The sequence below is a fragment of the Chaetura pelagica genome, unplaced genomic scaffold, assembly GCF_000747805.2.
Source record: "Chaetura pelagica isolate M959 unplaced genomic scaffold, ChaPel_1.0 scaffold31, whole genome shotgun sequence".
Taxonomy (NCBI): Eukaryota; Metazoa; Chordata; class Aves; order Apodiformes; family Apodidae; genus Chaetura; species Chaetura pelagica.
The window spans coordinates 2,697,575-2,716,872 of NW_009952481.1; the positions used below are offsets into that span (position 1 = coordinate 2,697,575).

Below are 19,298 nucleotides of genomic sequence, written 5' to 3' on the forward strand. Positions count from 1 at the left end.
CTTTCCCAAAAATGTGTTACATTGCCCCATAGAAGCAGGAGGTTTTGGTAGGCAGCTGGTAGAGAAATTACAAAACAACACTCCCAATACTTATTGTGTATTACGTTAGAAGTGGAAAGGCACAGAGGATTTCTGGTGAGTTTCTAACATTTCACACTACCTAGAACACCCAACCAAATATGAAAATTAGGATTAAACGTTATAGTATACCTGCTGTGCTGTCACTCAGTCTCTCCTTATTACCCCGAGGCAAGGAACTGAATTCCTCCTGCTCAGACAACAAAATAAAATGTTTTCACAGAATACAGATACAAAGGTGGACATTTCACCAAAGAGAAGTACAGACAAGATACATCTTGCTGGATAAAACCTGGCAAAGTGGGTTTTCTTTTTTCTTTCTGGTGTCTTTTTTGCATGTAGCCAATTGTAGCAAGTGGCCAGTATTTAAAAATTTGCTAGAGCCATTTAATTCCCATTGCTAAATTCTCATTAAGTATTAATGAAATATGGGCAACTAACTCCTAGAGAGTTTGGAAGGCTGCAGCCCCTGTAATAAATAAGTAATATATTGTCATGTATTTAAAAAAAAAAATAAAAAAATCTTTAACACCATAAGCTAAAGAACCAACTCCCTGATGTCTTTTGGTGAAATGGTCTCTCTGCTTTTTGCATTGCACAATGTCATGTACTTTGCTGGTGATAGGCTTTCACAACATTATTACTTACATTCACAACTATATTCCTAATTACTATCTAATTTATTACTAATTCTATTTATATACTGAGTAAATATTAGCATATTCCACACTGCCTTTATAAATTACATTGACACAGATTTAGGTTCCTTTTTGTTTCTAAAATTCAGTTTAATTCACAGGAGACTCTGCAGTCAGTAAAATAGATTATTAAGCAAAGTAGATTTTTAAGATACTGTACTTTCCTTCCTTAAAATTCATAAAAACAGAAAACTGATACCTTGCATGCTTGATCAGCAAAGAAAGCCTGCCCTTTTCCAGTCACAGGAGTTGAAGTTGATGACTGTGGAGACGACAAGTCACTAAGCTGTAAAAAATGTTTCATAAATATGTATATGTATGTGTACATATATCCACCTAAGATGTGTACATACACATATATATGAACACATACATAGAACTACTTTTCCCTGCACAAGTCAGAATTCTAGGTTAGTTTCGAAGGGCAGACCTACTCATTCAGTGCTCTTCTCAGTCAGAATTACACATGCATGTAGCTGTTACACAGGTAACATTCCTGTCTAATATAAAACCCGTTAAATTTAATTTTGATATAATAAAAACCTATTTACACATTTTACTTTCATATGTATATATACATGTAAGAATATCATTAAAATATGCATAATTATTTACTTATGGAAGTTGGAAAAACCAGGAAACCTTCAACTTTAGACAGAAGAAATTGTACAGTAAAGTTCATACAGTTGTATCTTAAGACCATGCTGTATTTCAAGCAAGTTTGCTTAGCTAACCTAACCAATATGTGCTTTCATGGTGTCATCCTAATGTCAGGAAAAGCACTCATGGTAAGACAGGCATATAAAGTAACACCCACATCATTCACAAAATGTTCAAAACACTTTTCATCCCCTAAAAGCATCTCAAAATCCGTCTTTTCTTTACCTGAATAGGACTGATAGGAGGAGGTGGGGCTTTGCGTTTTTTTGGAGTTCCACTTCTTTCTGAACTTAATTTAGAGCCTTGATCATGCTGAAAGTTTCACCAGCCAGAAAAGGTAGGTTTGTTAGTTTGGTTAGTAAAGTCTGAGCAAGTTGTTTAATTATAAAAAAACAACCAAACAAAAAAACAACCAAACAAACAAAACAAACACCAACAAAACAGACAAAACCCCACATTAATATCAACTTAAGCAGCTCATGCAGTGCCTTTTTTTTTTTTCTATGTAAAGACTACATCCCTACTAACACAAAGATATTAAACATGCCTGACAATAAGATTCTGCCCCCTTGTAATCCATGCTTCAGTGAAAACAAACAAGATTTAGTGAAAAAGCAAAAGCTGACAATAGGTTTAGCACTAGTGATCTTAAATAATTCCATTCATACAGTCCAGTCATGCCATTCTTAATAGCTGCCATCTTTCCTCTCCATGAACCTCTGCCTGAGCTCCCTAAAAAACCCACCTCTCCACTCATACAAGGAATGAACAAGTGGATGGCGCCCTTATTCACTTTCCAGACACCAGCAGGTCTATTAAGGTCTACATGCAACAGTTATGATACTGAATAAAAAATGTAACCAACTCTGTAAATCTGTTTGGATTCTCACAGGTCGGGATCTCCAGTAAAACGTAACCAGGGATAACCTTCAATTATAAGTTATGGAAACTAGGAACTTTTCCAGATCATCTTTGCTACAGTTTGAAGAGACAGAGAGTCCAAAAGCCAAGCTTCTGTTTTACACCTGAGAAAAGTGAGGCATCTTCCCAGCACATATGTGCACATACACACTCATCCTCCCTTCCCTTTTCTCACTGATGGTGCTGGCTGCTGCTGAAGAGAGAAGCTAAGTCTAAAATACATGTTCCTGAAACAATTTTTTTAAATAAGCAACAAGAACCTTCCACATTACAGAGTAGCCAATGGCAGCTGCATCTCACAGTGACATTTACTACTGCTTCTAGTCACATCAATTACTGTTTTTTCTTAAGTTACAAGTCTACACAGCTTGAGTATTTTTAAAACCAAAAGGACAAATACCTGCTTTGCTTTTGTCGGTGACTTTGTATCTGTGAAGCAGAAAAGAAGTGGAATTAAGTTATCTGCCATTCCTAGCCCTCCTCTCAACTCTACTTCCCACACCATAAATACTCAATTTAGTTCCTGAATTCCTGTCTGAAATCGGAGAAATATACTTCAACTTCCAAATGCCATCTGAACCATATCCTTTCTCTGCTACTTTGAGTTTCATTTTGAGACAAAAGTCAAAGGATTATGACAGTCCTTACTCTGCTGCAGTCTTGCACTGTTCTTCAACATTAGCTTCCTACTTGAGAAACCTTAGTTTGACCACAAAAACCCTCTGCCCCCAACCCCTCTACTGAGGAGCTATATGTTCCACTTACTCTTTCACATAATAAAAAGGGATCTAGTCCACATGTTATGCAAAACTTAATGATGCTGCTACATCAGTTTAACTTTTCTTTCTCCAATACACGTCTTTTTGCCCTGCTCAGTGTTTTATCTCATGATAAATATTACTGTCTATGGCAGAGACCACATTATCCTGCTTTTGGGAAGCTTCACCCAGACCATCTTGAAGATGGCTTTCAAAACTTTTCAGGCTACCTTATGAAGTAAATTTGCTCACTGCTAAACATGCATACACCTGGTCAGTTCACGAACTAACTGCAGAGTGGCAGCTCTTACATACCCACATCCTGAGATAACTTTGATGATAGGAGGTTCTGGATTCCTGTATTCTCAGAAAGTTTGGAGTAATGCAGAGCGTTCCGTCCAAAGACATCCACTAAGCTGACATCTGCACCTTTCCTAAGGAAGGCTTCCACCATGTTAAGGTTACCAGCTTCACAAGCCATCATCAAAGCAGTTCTGAACAAAACAAATAAAACACACAGAGTAAGTGTCGAGAGTATTCTCTTTAAGTAGGAGCTCTTTTTTTTTTTTTTCAGGCAAAAAAGTGTGACAGTTATTGTGCAATAAAGTCTTAAGATTTTATCAATGTGTATTGACACATCCATGTAACTGCTGTTTCTTCTTACAAATGCCCGCCCCTCCTCCTCTCCCCTGTACTCCTCAGCTGGACTTTCTGTGGAGACCTGGCCCACTTTGCAAAGGTCTCCAAACATTTCTAAAAATTGATTCCTGAGGCTAAGAGGAGAAGACATAGATGGAAATGGCTGCAGGATACAGTCAAACTATCAAATCTTACTGCCACACTCCAATTACAGCACTGCAAGTGGTGGTACAACATGAAAACATTTATTCCATTGCAGCTTTCCTTCACATGCTGCTTTTAAGACAAAATATACAGATTTAAATTGAAAAGATAAACAAAATTCAAAGCCCTTCAGTGAGACCAAGAGAGGGGTTTGACCTCAAATCCTGATTTACTGTCACTTAAAAAACCCACAACAACAGCACAGAGCAGTTTGACAGTGCCAGATCTTACAGAATGGCAGCATACAGAAGGAGTGTCTTCCTAACACAGCTTATCTGTTTTTCTCAATTATTTTAAGGGGCCATATGAAACGTACAGAGTAGTTGCAAATACACAGAAAAACTCCACCTTTCAAGCATGCTTTAATATTGCGCTCCTGCTTGGGTATAATTCTGCCTTCTCAACATGAAAACATGTCAAATAGGTTGGCCAAGTTCACTGGCAAACACATTTCTCAGTGCAGACATGAAACCGAAAAGTTACTAGTGATCGTATTTGCTGGGTATTAAGACAATAATTTTATAGCTGAATTAAACACAAGCCCTCTAATGGGTGAGACCTGGAGAAGTGATGGCTGCTGAAGTGCTGTGCTAAAAGTAGTGCTGAGTGGCAACATGGAACACACCTCAGGAGTCACAGAGATGGTTTTAAGTTACCAAAATGATTCCGTTACTCTGGACAGTAAAGAAACTTAACCACTTTTGTGAATACAAGACACAAGAGCAGTCACTCTCCTTACCTGAGGGGAAGTGAGAAGTAAAATGGCATATTCCATGTGATACTATTTTCTTGCTTCTACACACAATATAACTTACAAAAGAAAATACAAAAGTGCAAGTCTGTCCTATTTATGGCAGAAATGCTTTCATCCCATTAAACTAGGGACTCTAAACTCTGTTGATTCAGTAGTAAGACAGCAAGTGGCAGGCAGAGGTTCCAGACTGGGCAACAACTCAGGTTCAAAGCACCGATGAGGCCATTCAAACCAACCAAGATGTCAAAGGGGTTTTCTTTAAACAACTTAAACAAAGAGTGTGCTAATAAACTTTGAACTGATAAAAAAGAAGTTAGAGCCCAGTGTTTTCCTCCCAGGTGCTGCTAAAGAACAATACAAGCATTGTACAATCAGCAAGACTGCAATCAGGTGTAAGTGCCAAGACTTCTCAGCATCCTGCTTCACCTGCACCGTTCAACTGACCCTTTGTAAAACAGCCCATAATTTTCAAGGACTCTTGACCTTCATCAGTACCATCAAAACAAGTGCATTTTCCACCACATGGATGTTGCTTTTTGAAGTTTACTGACACACACTCTTATCTATTAATGCAACAAATCTCGAAATAGCATGTTCTAAGATAACAGCATCTCCACTTTATAATTGTACTGTATTTTTCTCTTGCTTCTGGGGCTGCATTATGGTAGAAAAAAGAACCTCTACAGATGTCACTCCCAGATAACACCTTCAGGATTTAAGCTGGAGAAACTAATTCATGCCAAGAAGAAAGCAGCATTTAAAACTGGGACATGTACAAAGTGATGTGGGGGTAAGTGCTACGAATCAGATTCTTGCAGGAATTATTTAAAAATGGGATTTACTGCTCATATAGCCCAAGGGAAATCTTAAAGACCCATCTAGTTTTATAGTTGTGTACTTCCTGTTTCACCTTTTCTTCAGGCAGGATTCCATAAGCCTTCTCAACAACAGGGATATGTTGTCTAGTATAGAATGCAGTATTTCACCTAACAACAACTATTTTGGGAAGGATTTGAGATGAAAGCTTAATCTGACAGTCAGCCTTGGGGAAGAAGGAACATGTTACCTTCCATTTTTATCCCTTGTGTTGACATCTGCTCCATGATCCAGAAGGTACTTGCAGACCTCTGTATGACCATTTTGTATGGCAACCAGCAGAGGTATGTTCCCATCCTAGGAACACATTTAAAGAAACTGTGAACAATAATCAATCCACGTACAAATATCACTCTGAGATTTCAAGGTCAGATATGAACTTTACTTCCATACAGCACAAACAAGGGACCATCAGTACATATTTCCTGTGTACCATCATGTAATCAGATTTACTTTAACACCCTTCCTGACTGTGGGGGATGCAAACTGTTAGGAGTAGGAATGCTTTTTGCTGTTTGTAGCCCCTTTGCTGTTTGTTTAATACTAGAACATTATGATTTTGGAATCACACAATATTTCTAAGTAGCTACACAACAAAAACGGTAATTTTAACTAAGAACAAGGCAAAATTTCAACGCTTCATATAAACACAGAATAACTTAGTTGGAAGACACCTTTAGAGATCATCCAGGGCTCTTCCCCATTGCTCTCAGTACAAAGCTAGGCAAACTTCAAGTCACAGTACATTGCTCAGAGTCTTGTGCAGTCAGGTTTTAAGTATCACCAAAGCCGGAGACGCCAGGACCTCTCTGGGTGCCAGTTCCAGTGTTTGACCACTTTCACAGAGAGATTGTTTTTCATTTTTAGTACCTAACTGGAATTTCTCCAATTAGTTCCACTGCCCAAATTATGACCATTGCTTGTCTTCATTTTATCTTGCACCTTTGAGGCTGATCTGCCTTCCTCTTCCCTACGATCAACCATGATGTATCTGAGGGTATTTTTAAGATACTCCTACAGTTTTCTCTTAAGACTAAACAAACCTTTTCTGCCTTTAAAATGCATCCACTGAAACAGAGGTCTAACCCTTGTGATAGGTTTTTATATTAAAAAGACCATATTACAGAGATAAATCCAAGCCAAAAAGGAAGAAGTTTAAATATCTTTTTCCTTTTTTAAAAAAAATTATTTTTTGTGTACCTCATTTCTGTCAAGTGCCTTCCCTTTGTCATCAGAAGGTTTTCTATCAAGCAGTTGCATCATTCCCAGTAACAGACCTCATTATTCGTAGACATTTCACACAGTGAACGTAGTGTCCCTGAAACCTCAGACTACATCAATGCCTTTTTTTTTTTCTTTCCCCTTCAGGCTTATCATACTCTGGTTCGGCTTTGTGAGCATTTCATAGCACTTGGTCACATAGTGGCCTTTTCCAAAGCCTCCTGGAGTCAGTGGGAAGACTTTTAATCATGTTTTGAATAGATGATAATTTATTCTAGCTACCTGTACCAATGCCTCCATTTAACAAGCAGCAAATCCTACCCCTACAGTATTGGACTGTGAAGTACTTCCTGAGCAAGCTGCAAAAGAAACTTCCTCCTGCAGGGAAATGCAAGAAGAAATATAAGCATAGTACTGCTTTGAACTGCTGAGACTGACTGGAGTGGAGGGTGGTAAAAGCTCTGAAGTATCTGAAGTACACAGTGGCAGAAGAGGTACGTACCAAATCTTTGATGTTAATTGGACATTTGTGCTCACACAGAAGTTGCACTGCCTGAAGACAACCACATGCAGCTGAGAAAAAAAAGACAAGTATGGATGTCCATTAAACCCCATTTTCAAAATTCATGTCCCATGCTTTCACTGCAGCATTACAGTGGAGTCCAAGTAAAACAGATGCAACTGTATTTCTGTTTTAAGAAGAAAGGAGAGAAAGGCTAAAAGGATTAGTAGCAAGTTGTATTCAGAAATACAACCAATATTCATGGCCCAAATTAACATTAAAGACCGAAATATAAAATCAACCTAATCTTAAATATTACAATAGCTCTGCATGTGCAAGTGCAAGTGTGCATTTTAAGTTTGTTAACTGTAATCAACTGATATTCAGTATTCACAGTGTTTTCTAAAAACTACCTGAAATTTGTAAACCACCTGGAGGAGTCACTAGACTACCTAATTAGAACCTAAAAAGCTCTACCAGGCTGAAGAGCAAGGAATATCAAGCACAAGGAAATAGCACAAGTTTTCAACAAAGAAGTTACCTGCATAATGTAAAGCTGTTTTCCCAGAATTGTCAGTGCTGTCTGCTGGACACTTACTCTGCAGAGTTCAATAAGAAGGGGAAAAAAGCAATTAGAAAAACACTATGAGAACAAAATGTGTCTGACGTTAAGGCCAAAGTAGTAAACATCTTGAGAGAAGTTTTATGAGCTACCCCAGAAAAGAACTACTAAAGAAAGGCATAGCTTTCCCCTCTATTAGTCTGGTCTCTCCTTTCTTTTTATCAACTTATACTGAAGCCATAGGAAGTACTCACAGAACAGAAATATCTCTAAAAAAGTTATGATTTTGGAACAATTTAAATCAGGAAATGAAAAAGGAAGGAAATACTCTCCCTTGCCTCAGAAAAGGTTCTTCATTGTTGTGTTTTTTTTTAATTACAATAAGAGGTACTTAGTCTTGTATTATTTCTGTCAAAGGCAATAAGGCTCCATTTGCATTTTTAGAAACAAATCCACTTTTATTTTGTGGTATTAGAAGCCACCATCTACTACTGATACAGTCAGACTTTGAAGTCTGGATAAATATTTTCATTCAAATTTCAAATATTTATCAAGACTTGTTTTGCTACAGATGTCAGTTTTAATTTACAGCGAAGAAAGAGAATCATAGAATAATTTTGGTTAGAAAAGACATTTAAGATCATCAAGTCCAACCATAAACCTAACACTGCCAAGTCCACCACTAAACCATGTCCTCACAGCTACAAGTCCTTTAAACCCCTTCAGGGATGGTGACTCCACCCCTTCTGTGGGCAGCCAGTTCCAGTGCCTGACAACCCTTTCAGGAATAAATTCTTCCTCATATCCAATCTAAACCTTCCCTGGGACAACTGAAGGCCGTTTCTTCTTGTTCAATCACTTGTTACATGGGAGAAGAGACGCACCTCCACCTCACAGGTACTTCTCCCCTCAACCTCCTTTTCTCCAGACTAACCAGCTCCAGTTCCCTCAGACACTCCTCATGAGACTTGTTCTCTAGATCCTTCCTCTTTTTCTTTGGACACAGTAAGATATAACCCTGAAACAACAGGCTTCTAAAGAGCAAACATTTGAGTTCTTTATTTTCAAATGTAGCACTACTGCCAACACTTCTGTGATTTCCTAGGAAAACAGGATCACACAGATGACCTTATTCTCTAACAAAAATGTCAAAATTCTGCCTGTGTAAAATAATAATTTAGACTGTTTTAATTCAACTCCAGCTTGTCAAGATTAGACATTCCTCACACACACAGTTTATATCACAAAGCTGGTCCACAGAATCAAGAAAGCAAACCAAAGACCATGAATTATTGGTGAATATTGCCAATGGCTTTGCATTTACAAATGTAACAAACCTGCATGTTGTCATAAAATTAGCCAAGTATCAACAAAAGTATCAACCAACTCTGTGGTGTAGCTGGTAAGTGAATGGGAAGCAGATACTTGATACTAAACATGTATCTAGCTGCCGAGTTGATCATGCTGCTGCTTGCGATACTGTCAGTGACAGCTTGATGTCACTGTTTATATTGTAACTGGGTTCGCGTCAGAGCTAGCAGGTATTTGCAATGAAATTCTGAAGAGGGGAAGCCTCAGTGTTTAATGCTAATAATCCTTTCCCGGTGTAGAGGAACAGGGAAGTCAGCTTGCAGTGAGTGTGGAGGAGGGAATCGGTGAAACTGAATCCAGTATCATCAGAGACGTTGAAAAGCCTCTAAGGTAACCAGGAAAAAGCAATTTCTAAGTTGGGACATGGGATCCAGTCCAGCTCCAGTTCCCTCAGACACTCCTCATGAGACTTGTTCTCTAGATCCTTCCTCTTTTTCTTTGGACACAGTAAGATATAACCCTGAAACAACAGGCTTCTAAAGAGCAAACATTTGAGTTCTTTATTTTCAAATGTAGCACTACTGCCAACACTTCTGTGATTTCCTAGGAAAACAGGATCACACAGATGACCTTATTCTCTAACAAAAATGTCAAAATTCTGCCTGTGTAAAATAATAATTTAGACTGTTTTAATTCAACTCCAGCTTGTCAAGATTAGACATTCCTCACACACACAGTTTATATCACAAAGCTGGTCCACAGAATCAAGAAAGCAAACCAAAGACCATGAATTATTGGTGAATATTGCCAATGGCTTTGCATTTACAAATGTAACAAACCTGCATGTTGTCATAAAATTAGCCAAGTATCAACAAAAGTATCAACCAACTCTGTGGTGTAGCTGGTAAGTGAATGGGAAGCAGATACTTGATACTAAACATGTATCTAGCTGCCGAGTTGATCATGCTGCTGCTTGCGATACTGTCAGTGACAGCTTGATGTCACTGTTTATATTGTAACTGGGTTCGCGTCAGAGCTAGCAGGTATTTGCAATGAAATTCTGAAGAGGGGAAGCCTCAGTGTTTAATGCTAATAATCCTTTCCCGGTGTAGAGGAACAGGGAAGTCAGCTTGCAGTGAGTGTGGAGGAGGGAATCGGTGAAACTGAATCCAGTATCATCAGAGACGTTGAAAAGCCTCTAAGGTAACCAGGAAAAAGCAATTTCTAAGTTGGGACATGGGATCCAGTCTCTTTCTGTACCACTGCACTTGAACAGGATTATTATTGTTTCACCTGCAGTCTGAGACACAGTCTTACTGATAACTCCATACTCCTAAAAATCTGATCCTCTAAGCACCTCCACAAAACTCACCTGGATGGCCGATGTCTCTCCTTACTTATCAATGCACATCTTCAGTCTCAACACCACAAGAATCTCCTCTTCATCTTCGCTTTTGTTTTCCATATTATCTTTCCCCAGTCTTTCTACTCTCTTTCTAACTTTCTAACCTGCCACTGTCCTTAGCCTCATTTCATTGAGGATTCTTCTCCCTTTGACTTTAAACTTGACAGACATTTTTATGGTCAACAACAGAACAGAAGGTATTCCAGAGGAACAACATAAAAATCCCCCCAACAAATGAATAATCCTTTTCCCCCAGACCACTTAACCCATTTACTTTCTAAGCCACCCAACCACATAGACAAAACACAGTCAGACAGAGCTGCAATCTGCTTGAAACCCAACTCTACTGTGTCAGATGAGTTGCACCTGGGAAACTATACTTGTGCACCACTCAGGGAAGATAACACACTGTTTCTTGTCATCCATTCACATTGCCTAAAAGGTCTTTAAACACAAGCAACTCTCTGGATTGCACAGAGATAGGACAACAACAGGATTGTAATGCAGATTATTATCAGGAAATTTGTCAATATCTACTGGAAACAACCTAGAAGAACAAGAGGAAAGCATAAAAAACCAGAACTAATTTAATTTTTACTTTACCTGAAGTAGCCTCTTAATGCAGTCAGAGTGGCTGTTCTTTGCTGCCAGATGTAAAGCATTGTGCCCTAAATTAATAAAAGCAAAGTAAATTAATTATTCAATCACCCCAAAGCACAGGAATAAACTCTTTTATGACAAGGGCAAAATTCTGAACCATCCATCTTGTTCCTATTCTGACATGTGAAAAGGATAGGGAAAATAAAATAAAAACCCACATCAAGCAGAACGCATTCATGACAGACTATGGTTCAGGCAGGTAGACATCTTAATGTCTACTTTTGTATAAAGGAATGACACAACGTGTCAGACTACACCTTGGCAGAAGTCTAGGATTAAGCTGTTATGTTTTGTTTCTTAAAAAGAAATTTTCCTACAGTATTCAGCCTCCCCTGCAGAGACATTCCTGTCAAGCGTCTTCGTGACTTAATTCAATTTAGCAATGAAAAAGGGACCCAGTATCAAGAGCAAAACCAGCCAAATTAACCAGTTACCACTACAACGAATTTGTATCATTCATGAAGTTCACAGAGGACTCGGAACACACGTCTACTTTGGTTTGCATCTCATAGGTTCCCTTCTCTGCTAATTTAACACCTGTAAGCTCATATCTAGCTATGCAATACAGTGATTTACTGACTATGAATTTATGACTAAAGACTGCAGTCTCTCCTCTAGTTTCACCTTGCAGAGCATCTGAAAAATTAAAGAGATCAAGACAGCAAAATAATAAATTATCCTTGTATCTAAGAAATAAAGCAGCCAAGATGTAGGACTCAGTACAGATAGAGACACTTGTGACAGTAGAATCTCACTTTAAATAATGTGACCATTACAGACAAGGCTTTCCTTAATGAATACTAGGTCAACACTCTCAGGTGAGAGCAGGCAACCTCTTATTATCCAAACTAATAAATCCTGAGACAAGAGGAGGTATGAATTCTGAATAATAGTCTGTATCAGGTACATACATTATCTTATTATGTATAATCTGAATGCTTCTTGCAATATCACAGACACTTCCTTATAGAGGCAAATAATATCCCCGTATGACAAATTCCCTCAGGCTGCCATCGGTAGCAAAGACAGAACCCATGAGCCCAACATTTACAGATCACTGCTGGAGAGACAGAATGTTGACACCTCATTCAGGTGACTTGCCTGGCCAGAGAAAATGCTGGGCACAGTTTCCACAAATATGTCAACTCAAATCTATTAATAAGAGTTTGCCAGATCCAAATTCAGCTCCCATCATACTTCTTGTGGAGCCCTAATTAAGGCATAGGTCCTTCTGAGAGCTGAAATACCATAGGCAATAGCTCTCAGATCCGTTTCAGCCTGTATCAGCTCTTCTTACCACGGCATAATCCTAAGGAAATGCCTTACTGCAACTCCCATACAATTAATGGAGTTAATAGCTTGAATACATACAAAAGCAACAGCAAAGATCTTGATTTTACCTATAAAAAGCCTCAAATAAAGTTAACAAAAAGATGTGGGGGAGAGTTCTGTGTTTTGGCTTTTAAAAAATTTAAATATAAATAAAATAAAAATTGAGCAACTATTCTGCACCTGGAGTCCACAGTAAATGCTGACATTTATAGTATTAGGACAAAAGTTCAAAGGCTTGAGAATCTGAATTCACTGTGCAGAAAAGCAAGTAGACCTAAACATGCAAGTATTAGAGCTGCTTTTCCTACACGGTACGTGGGTAAAAGCAGTGTTGTCAGATCTCTAGTTGCACATCATGAACTACCTAGGCAAACTGTATCATGCTACATGTGTAGGTTCACACAGACATACCTGCACCATCTTGGGTTGTCACATCTGCACCATGTGTCACCATGATCCTGAGGCACTCTGCATGTCCTTTTGTGGCTGCCAGGTGAAAGCTGGAAGAGAGAATTTTCACGTCACTTTTCCTTTATTAAGACCTCTTTTCTCTTTTGTTCAGAAACTGAGTGTTGGCAAGTTCTCTCCCCCCATCCTTAGATTTTTTGGCATACTTCCACCACCTCCCAAGAAGATAATAGCTCTGAAAGTGAGAAGGCATGCAAAAAAAAGTTTTTGTAGTCATACTTCTACACAAGCTGCTATATCATTAACCCAATGTATTGCACCTTATGTGCATTTAATCTCACACAATTTCTAAACAACCCTAGGATAACAATATATTCCCACAGAATGCCTGGGCTTGGGGAATTAATGAAGAAAACATTCACAATGACTTGACTTTGCTCTAGACATTCTAGTCAGTCCTGGTTTCCCCCTTTCAATGGACAAAATTTAGCTCCTTGAAGGTAATTCAGCTCCCAAATTAAACTAAATCAAGTTGTGTTTTTGCACTGTCCTTTACAGAGTATATCTTTCTTCCATGTAGAGGTGGAAAAAATGCCCTTGTGTTTGTGAATATCACCTGCAGAAATCAAAGCTAGGGGATATTTGTGAAAGTATATTAGAGATTTAATTTTAAACTTTCAGTTTTCCTTTTCACCTCAAGCACCTACTTGTTTGATCAGTGGGGAATTGCAAAGGTTACCAACCACATCACGGGAGGACGCTCATAACAGCATCAATTACCAAAGATAATTTTTTTACAGAACAAAACGAAGTTATAATGAATTCAAGCCTTTCTACAACTGAAGGTTCACGCTTGACATCCTTGGCACCTCATGACTCACAGAAGCAGTCCCATGCAAATGCTGCTGACTTAATTTTGCTGGGAAGCAAAAACAAAGGAAAAACTTTTTAAAAGAGAAGTTTGTATCTTCCTGACAAATATTGTGCCAACACTGGCAATTCTCAAGACATGTACAGGCAGCACAGGCAAGACATACTGCTTCTCTGTGGATCTTGCTAACATTAGCTTGACAAACAGAGCTGTATTTCAGTGGGACTATTGTAAAAGAAAGAAAAAAAAATTCCAAGAGAAAACACTTCCAATTACTATTAGTGTGTGAAAAGTTGGTCCAAAGTGAAAAAGCCAGTATTCCCAGTATTTGTTCTTGTATCTTCTAAGGGAGGCATTAATTTTTAACATCATGCATCCCTGCAGTAAGGGGATTTTCCCATGGAATCTAAAGGGAATGCCACAAATCACGTAGCCACACCAACTATCATATTTAAGAGCTTATATTTTGAACTACTTCCTTTAAATGTTAAAAGGCACACTGAAAAGTTCAGCCTGCTAACCGGAGAAATTGGGAGTAACAGCCAGGAAAGAAATGGGGGTACCTACAGCACATAGTTATGTGAACTGCAACATTGTGTTTAAGCAGCAGACTTCTCTGAGGCCTTTAAAACTCGGCAGAAAAGCAGAGCTACAGACAAGATTTGGAAAGTGCAGAGAATTAATCAACATAGGAGAGCTCCTGGAAGAGTCCTCTTTCAAGTACAGCAACTACCTCAGCTCCTACAAGGAGTCCTTCCACACCAACTGCTGCTCATTGCAAATGGCAGACAAGGCAGCGCTCAAGCTCTGAAACATTTTCTACTATAAAAATAACCTGTGTGCTCATTCTCTTGCTTACTATTGCCATGCACAAACTGAAGAGTTAACACTTCCAACAGCATAAAAAGCACTGCTGCTGGCTGTTCTCTAGTAATTCAAAATCAAAACTTCATGTACTTGGTGACCAATGCAAAATTGTGTAAACATGCTTCTTTAGAAGAAGAGATTTCTCAGGCTCTGGGAAAATGGCTAGGGGAGGGACAGCTGGGAGCTTGTCAAATTCCAACACCTCTCATTTAGCCAGCACAACGTACCAGCAAATATCAAAACACGTTCAGATACATCTGTGTAGACACACGCTATAATCAAACTCACTTAAACATTAGGCTGTGAAGCATGCACTTGGCTCCCTTACATTTGACAATATTCATAAGAATAATAAATACCTGAATAATAATAATAACAGCAACTTGGATAATCTGGGAGACTGAGGCTTTAGGGTAAAACTGTGTAGGATGGTGCCAAATGCAACATGAATACGCAAATACAAAAGTTGTTTTTAGCAAATTCAGACTGCAAGGGAAGTATCAAGAAGGGAAGAAAATCTTAACCCATTCAGGCTACACAGTTATGAACAAATCAGTCCCACCAATGCAGACAATTTCCATGGCTGCTCTCAACAAGTTGTCACACAGACAGATGGCTTTGTTTGATGTGTCCAAAATTACTTTCAAATAAGAAAAGCCTGATTAAAAATACTGCTTCTCCCAGAGCGATGGGATGAAAGGAACATCATCTATAAGCAGTGCATTTGGTGTGAAAGACGAGAGAACGTGTATGAAGGATGTAAAGATGAGAAGCTAAATGTGGAGAGTCCAGTGAAAAGACAGAATGATAAGGTTTGACTCAGTCATTTATACAGTGACCCAAGCCAAACAGCATTGGGCTACTACAGCTCCCTCTCAATTGCTTACTATGTTAATCCTCCCTACATCCTTCTATACTATCTCTCACATAACCCTGTAGGGAGATTGTTTTTTCTTAATAATCTGCAAGAATTGGGTGGGGGCTGGGGGACATGGTTAGTTAGCTACTGGTTTAGTGAACTGAACTGACTTGCCAGGAAACCAGCCCTGCTCAAGAGAGAGTGGAGAATGACAAGGAGGAACCTATTACGGCCATATTTAAGCCAGAGTACATACAAGCCTGTAGGAAAAACTTCCCCTTCAGGAGTAATTCTATCTGACTTTAAAGTTGATAGCCCTTGCTTTTAAAAAGAAAAACATCACTTTAGTACCAGACACTGAAGGCTCCAGTGTAGCAAGGAAGACTCTTGAAACAAATAAGCCTGCAGACACTCATTTCAGTAGAGTAACTCTTTGCAAACTACATAAACTTTCCTAAAGTATTTGAGGCAAGATCTGCAGGTTTCCAAACACTGAAGTTTGCACCATCTGGAAGCCTTAAGCACTGGTGCATTTTAACTTGCATCTTTCACGAATAAACTTCCTTTGATATGAAAGCAAACAACTTTTCCTCCCACTTCCTGGCTGTGCAATGACTTAGGCAAACAAAAACAAACATGTAAGGCTTGATTTGGAGCAAGGGCCACACTGATGGTCAGATTCTCGTTCAGCCTAAAATCCAATTACAACACAGTTAATTTTCTCTTCACAATAGATAAGCCTGTTATTGCCACTTAAAACCACATCTTTATACCCTATTCTGATTCAAGACAGACTTCTTCTATTGCTGTAAAATATATCTGTTCTTCCTGTGGGGTGGAATGGTCTTTTAGTGTTGTCTCCAGCATTTTCAGGGCAGCACAAGACCTGTTACCCTTCCCAGTGGTTTTCTCACTGCATCCAAAAATGAAGCAAGTGAGCATCTGAGACCAGAGACCCAGCTGGTAAAGGTCAATTGGTTGACAAGGCTTTTTCCTACTGGGAATGTACAGGTCTCACAACTAACTACTCAGTTCTTTAACAAAACAAAGTAAACAAATGTGTGCTTTGGGAGGAACATAAAGCCCAGTTGGAATAAACAGGCTTTGAAAGTAAGAGCAAACACCCTTCAAGATTTTGTCAGATTCAGGGTCAACTGGAGAACAGCTGCAAGACTCACCTCAGAGTCCTGTCAGGACCTCAAATTTCCTGTCCCGAAATGTTACTGAAATAACATTTTCAAATGCACTGACAGATGCTTTTTATGAATGCTTGGTGACTGAACAGAGCAGACAGCTGTGTATGGCATCCCTAAGCTAGTTTTAAACAGCAGATTTCTTACAGATATGTCAACTGGTGAAGCACTTAGAACTGTCCTGAACAAGTCCATCCTTGATTCAGGACAAGGGACCTTTTCCAAATTTTCGTTAAAAAGTCATGCTAGCAAGGGAATTGAGACTTCTTCAACCAGTGTAGGACAGAGCATGAGAGTTCAAATAAAGCTGGTCTTTGCTAATATGCTGAAAATTAGTGCTTCCAGAGATTATTTAAATGCCAGACAGTCTAAATCAAACAGAAAAGGGCTGTAATTTTTACTAATTAGCTGACATAAAACATTTATTTACAAATTGTTTCACCACAAGTAGAAGGATTAATCCACATTTAGAGGTCAGACTTGTAAAACTTGGGCTAATTGAGCTTGCTAAGGTGATGTTAGTAATCAGACATGGGATCTGCCACATCCAGGTTCTCTGCTTAACCATTTGCATGGCTACATTCTGCAAAACTAAATACAATCCTCTCAATGTTATTTTGACAGCGGGCTGAAAACAACTGGGTGGTGCATACATCTAGGGAAAATGTCACAACAGTTAGTAGAATGTGATAAAATAAGAAAAAAAAAGTTTTAATTAAAGACAGTAATCTGCTAACTAGGAAGTTTTCCTCTGTGAAATGACAAACAGAAAAGAAAAATAAAAATCTGAAAAACTACACCGAATCAGAGCACTCTGTCTCTGTTTGGCAGGGTCACACTCCAGAGCTTTTTTAGGAGCAGAATTAGCATTTTCTGTAACACAGATTTTCTCTAGGGCCTGAAAGTAGTCTGACACATTACAAAATGTAAAGCAAAAAAGAAAACCATGGTTGAATTATGACTATTATATTTTATATTTTATATTATTACAAACATGGAACAATGTCAAACTTATATGCAAGCATGCAATAATACTGTTCTCAGCCATCTTAATCTGAGTGCAAGAATGTTTGAAATACACTATAAACTCACATATATTCATTGTCAAAATTTATTCTGAGCAAAAACATCTCTCCCCAAGGCAGATAATTCTTCTTCGTTATCTAATGTACGTCAACTCTTTGTTGGCTTTTTAAAAGTCTGACTTGTCTGCCAAGAGTTTGATGATTTATCGTTTCCCCATCGACCCATACCTTCAAACAAACAAGACTGATAAAATAAAGACACAGAACTGCCTGGAGTCTTTGTACTGCTAACTAAAAAAACACAGAAATGGAAGATATTCAACCTTTGCTGCTACCAGATCAAACAGGCAAGCAATTCGCCAGCTATCACAGTCAGAAAGAGACAGACTTGATAACCTGCCTGGTTTTCTACAAGGACTTGAGCTTTTGCACATTTGAGAGGCATCTTTTAGATTACAGTGTCTATTATCCCTCAAAGCCTCAAATTCCACTGCAGCAGCAACAACAAACATGTATTTATATTAGATTATACCAGGCTTTTGATTGCTTTCCACAGCAGGCTGAGTGGCAGAAGTGCTAGAGTGCCCAAGGATAACGGGCCATAAGTACCACTACAGCAGCATGTTGGTATAGATGCACTTGAGCTGGGCTAGTGACCCAGCTGAAAAAACAGTTGAAAACCAAGGCTTCCTTCCACTGCTTCATCACACGATCACAGGTGCATGCGTCTTGCCAGTGCAGAGGAGGGAACGGGATGTAGAACTGTACCTTAAACCTAAAAACTAAGATTAGACCATGAATGTTTCCCTATGAATCTTTATCTTTCCCTGACGGCATAATCAAGAGACAGTCATTCATATGCGAACATATGTGTCTTAAGAACAGCCAGTCTTTTAATTATGGAGGAACCATACAGATGTTTAGCAAATCAGATTATCTTGAAGGAAAATCAGACATCTACAGGTACCACTGTAATGCATACTTGTTTTTTAGCGGTTTTGTTGGGTTTTTTTGTTTTGTTTTAAATAAAAGCAATAGCTTTGCACTGCACCCATTCTATCTTCTCCGAAGAGTAAATGTAATAAACGTGGTTTTCCATCAAATGCTGGCAGTCCGTGCCATGATTCTGTCACATACATGTACGCAGCCACACAAGCGCAAAAATCTGCTTAGGAAAAACAGTTACAGGAAATACATTTTGGTTTGGAGCCAGAGATGGCACTATCACAGGCTGAGAAAACAAAGCTTTCTGAGTTTTAAGACATTCAATCAATGAGTTGCTACTAAAATCTTCTGGAATGCCCGCAGGTCAAAAATTTTAAAAGTTTACATAGGCAGGCATGGATTTACTATGAGCTGTGAGCGAATTTTTCCCTCTCTCCTCCTTAGCAGCAGCCACTGCAAAGTGAAGCAATGCACACAGTCTATGTTCTTCTATCTCCAATTTAAACACAAGATGGGATCTGCCCTCCCTCAGTATACACAAAACTCGCT

At 38.7% G+C, this 19,298-nt stretch overlaps 1 protein-coding gene across 1 annotated transcript in view; it reads right to left on the reverse strand.

The window, feature by feature from the left end:
- The window catches only part of RAI14 (retinoic acid induced 14), a 34,997-nt gene that overhangs the window by 5,962 nt on the left and 9,737 nt on the right, over nt 1-19,298 (reverse strand). The window contains exons 3-12 of the mRNA XM_010008763.1: nt 12,993-13,081; nt 11,193-11,257; nt 7,853-7,910; nt 7,312-7,382; nt 5,779-5,885; nt 3,431-3,609; nt 2,758-2,786; nt 1,662-1,748; nt 976-1,062; nt 211-268 (exon numbers count right to left, since the gene is read on the reverse strand). Of these exons, the coding sequence (XP_010007065.1) occupies nt 211-268; nt 976-1,062; nt 1,662-1,748; nt 2,758-2,786; nt 3,431-3,609; nt 5,779-5,885; nt 7,312-7,382; nt 7,853-7,910; nt 11,193-11,257; nt 12,993-13,081 (830 nt within the window). The remainder of the gene's footprint in view (nt 1-210; nt 269-975; nt 1,063-1,661; nt 1,749-2,757; nt 2,787-3,430; nt 3,610-5,778; nt 5,886-7,311; nt 7,383-7,852; nt 7,911-11,192; nt 11,258-12,992; nt 13,082-19,298) is intronic.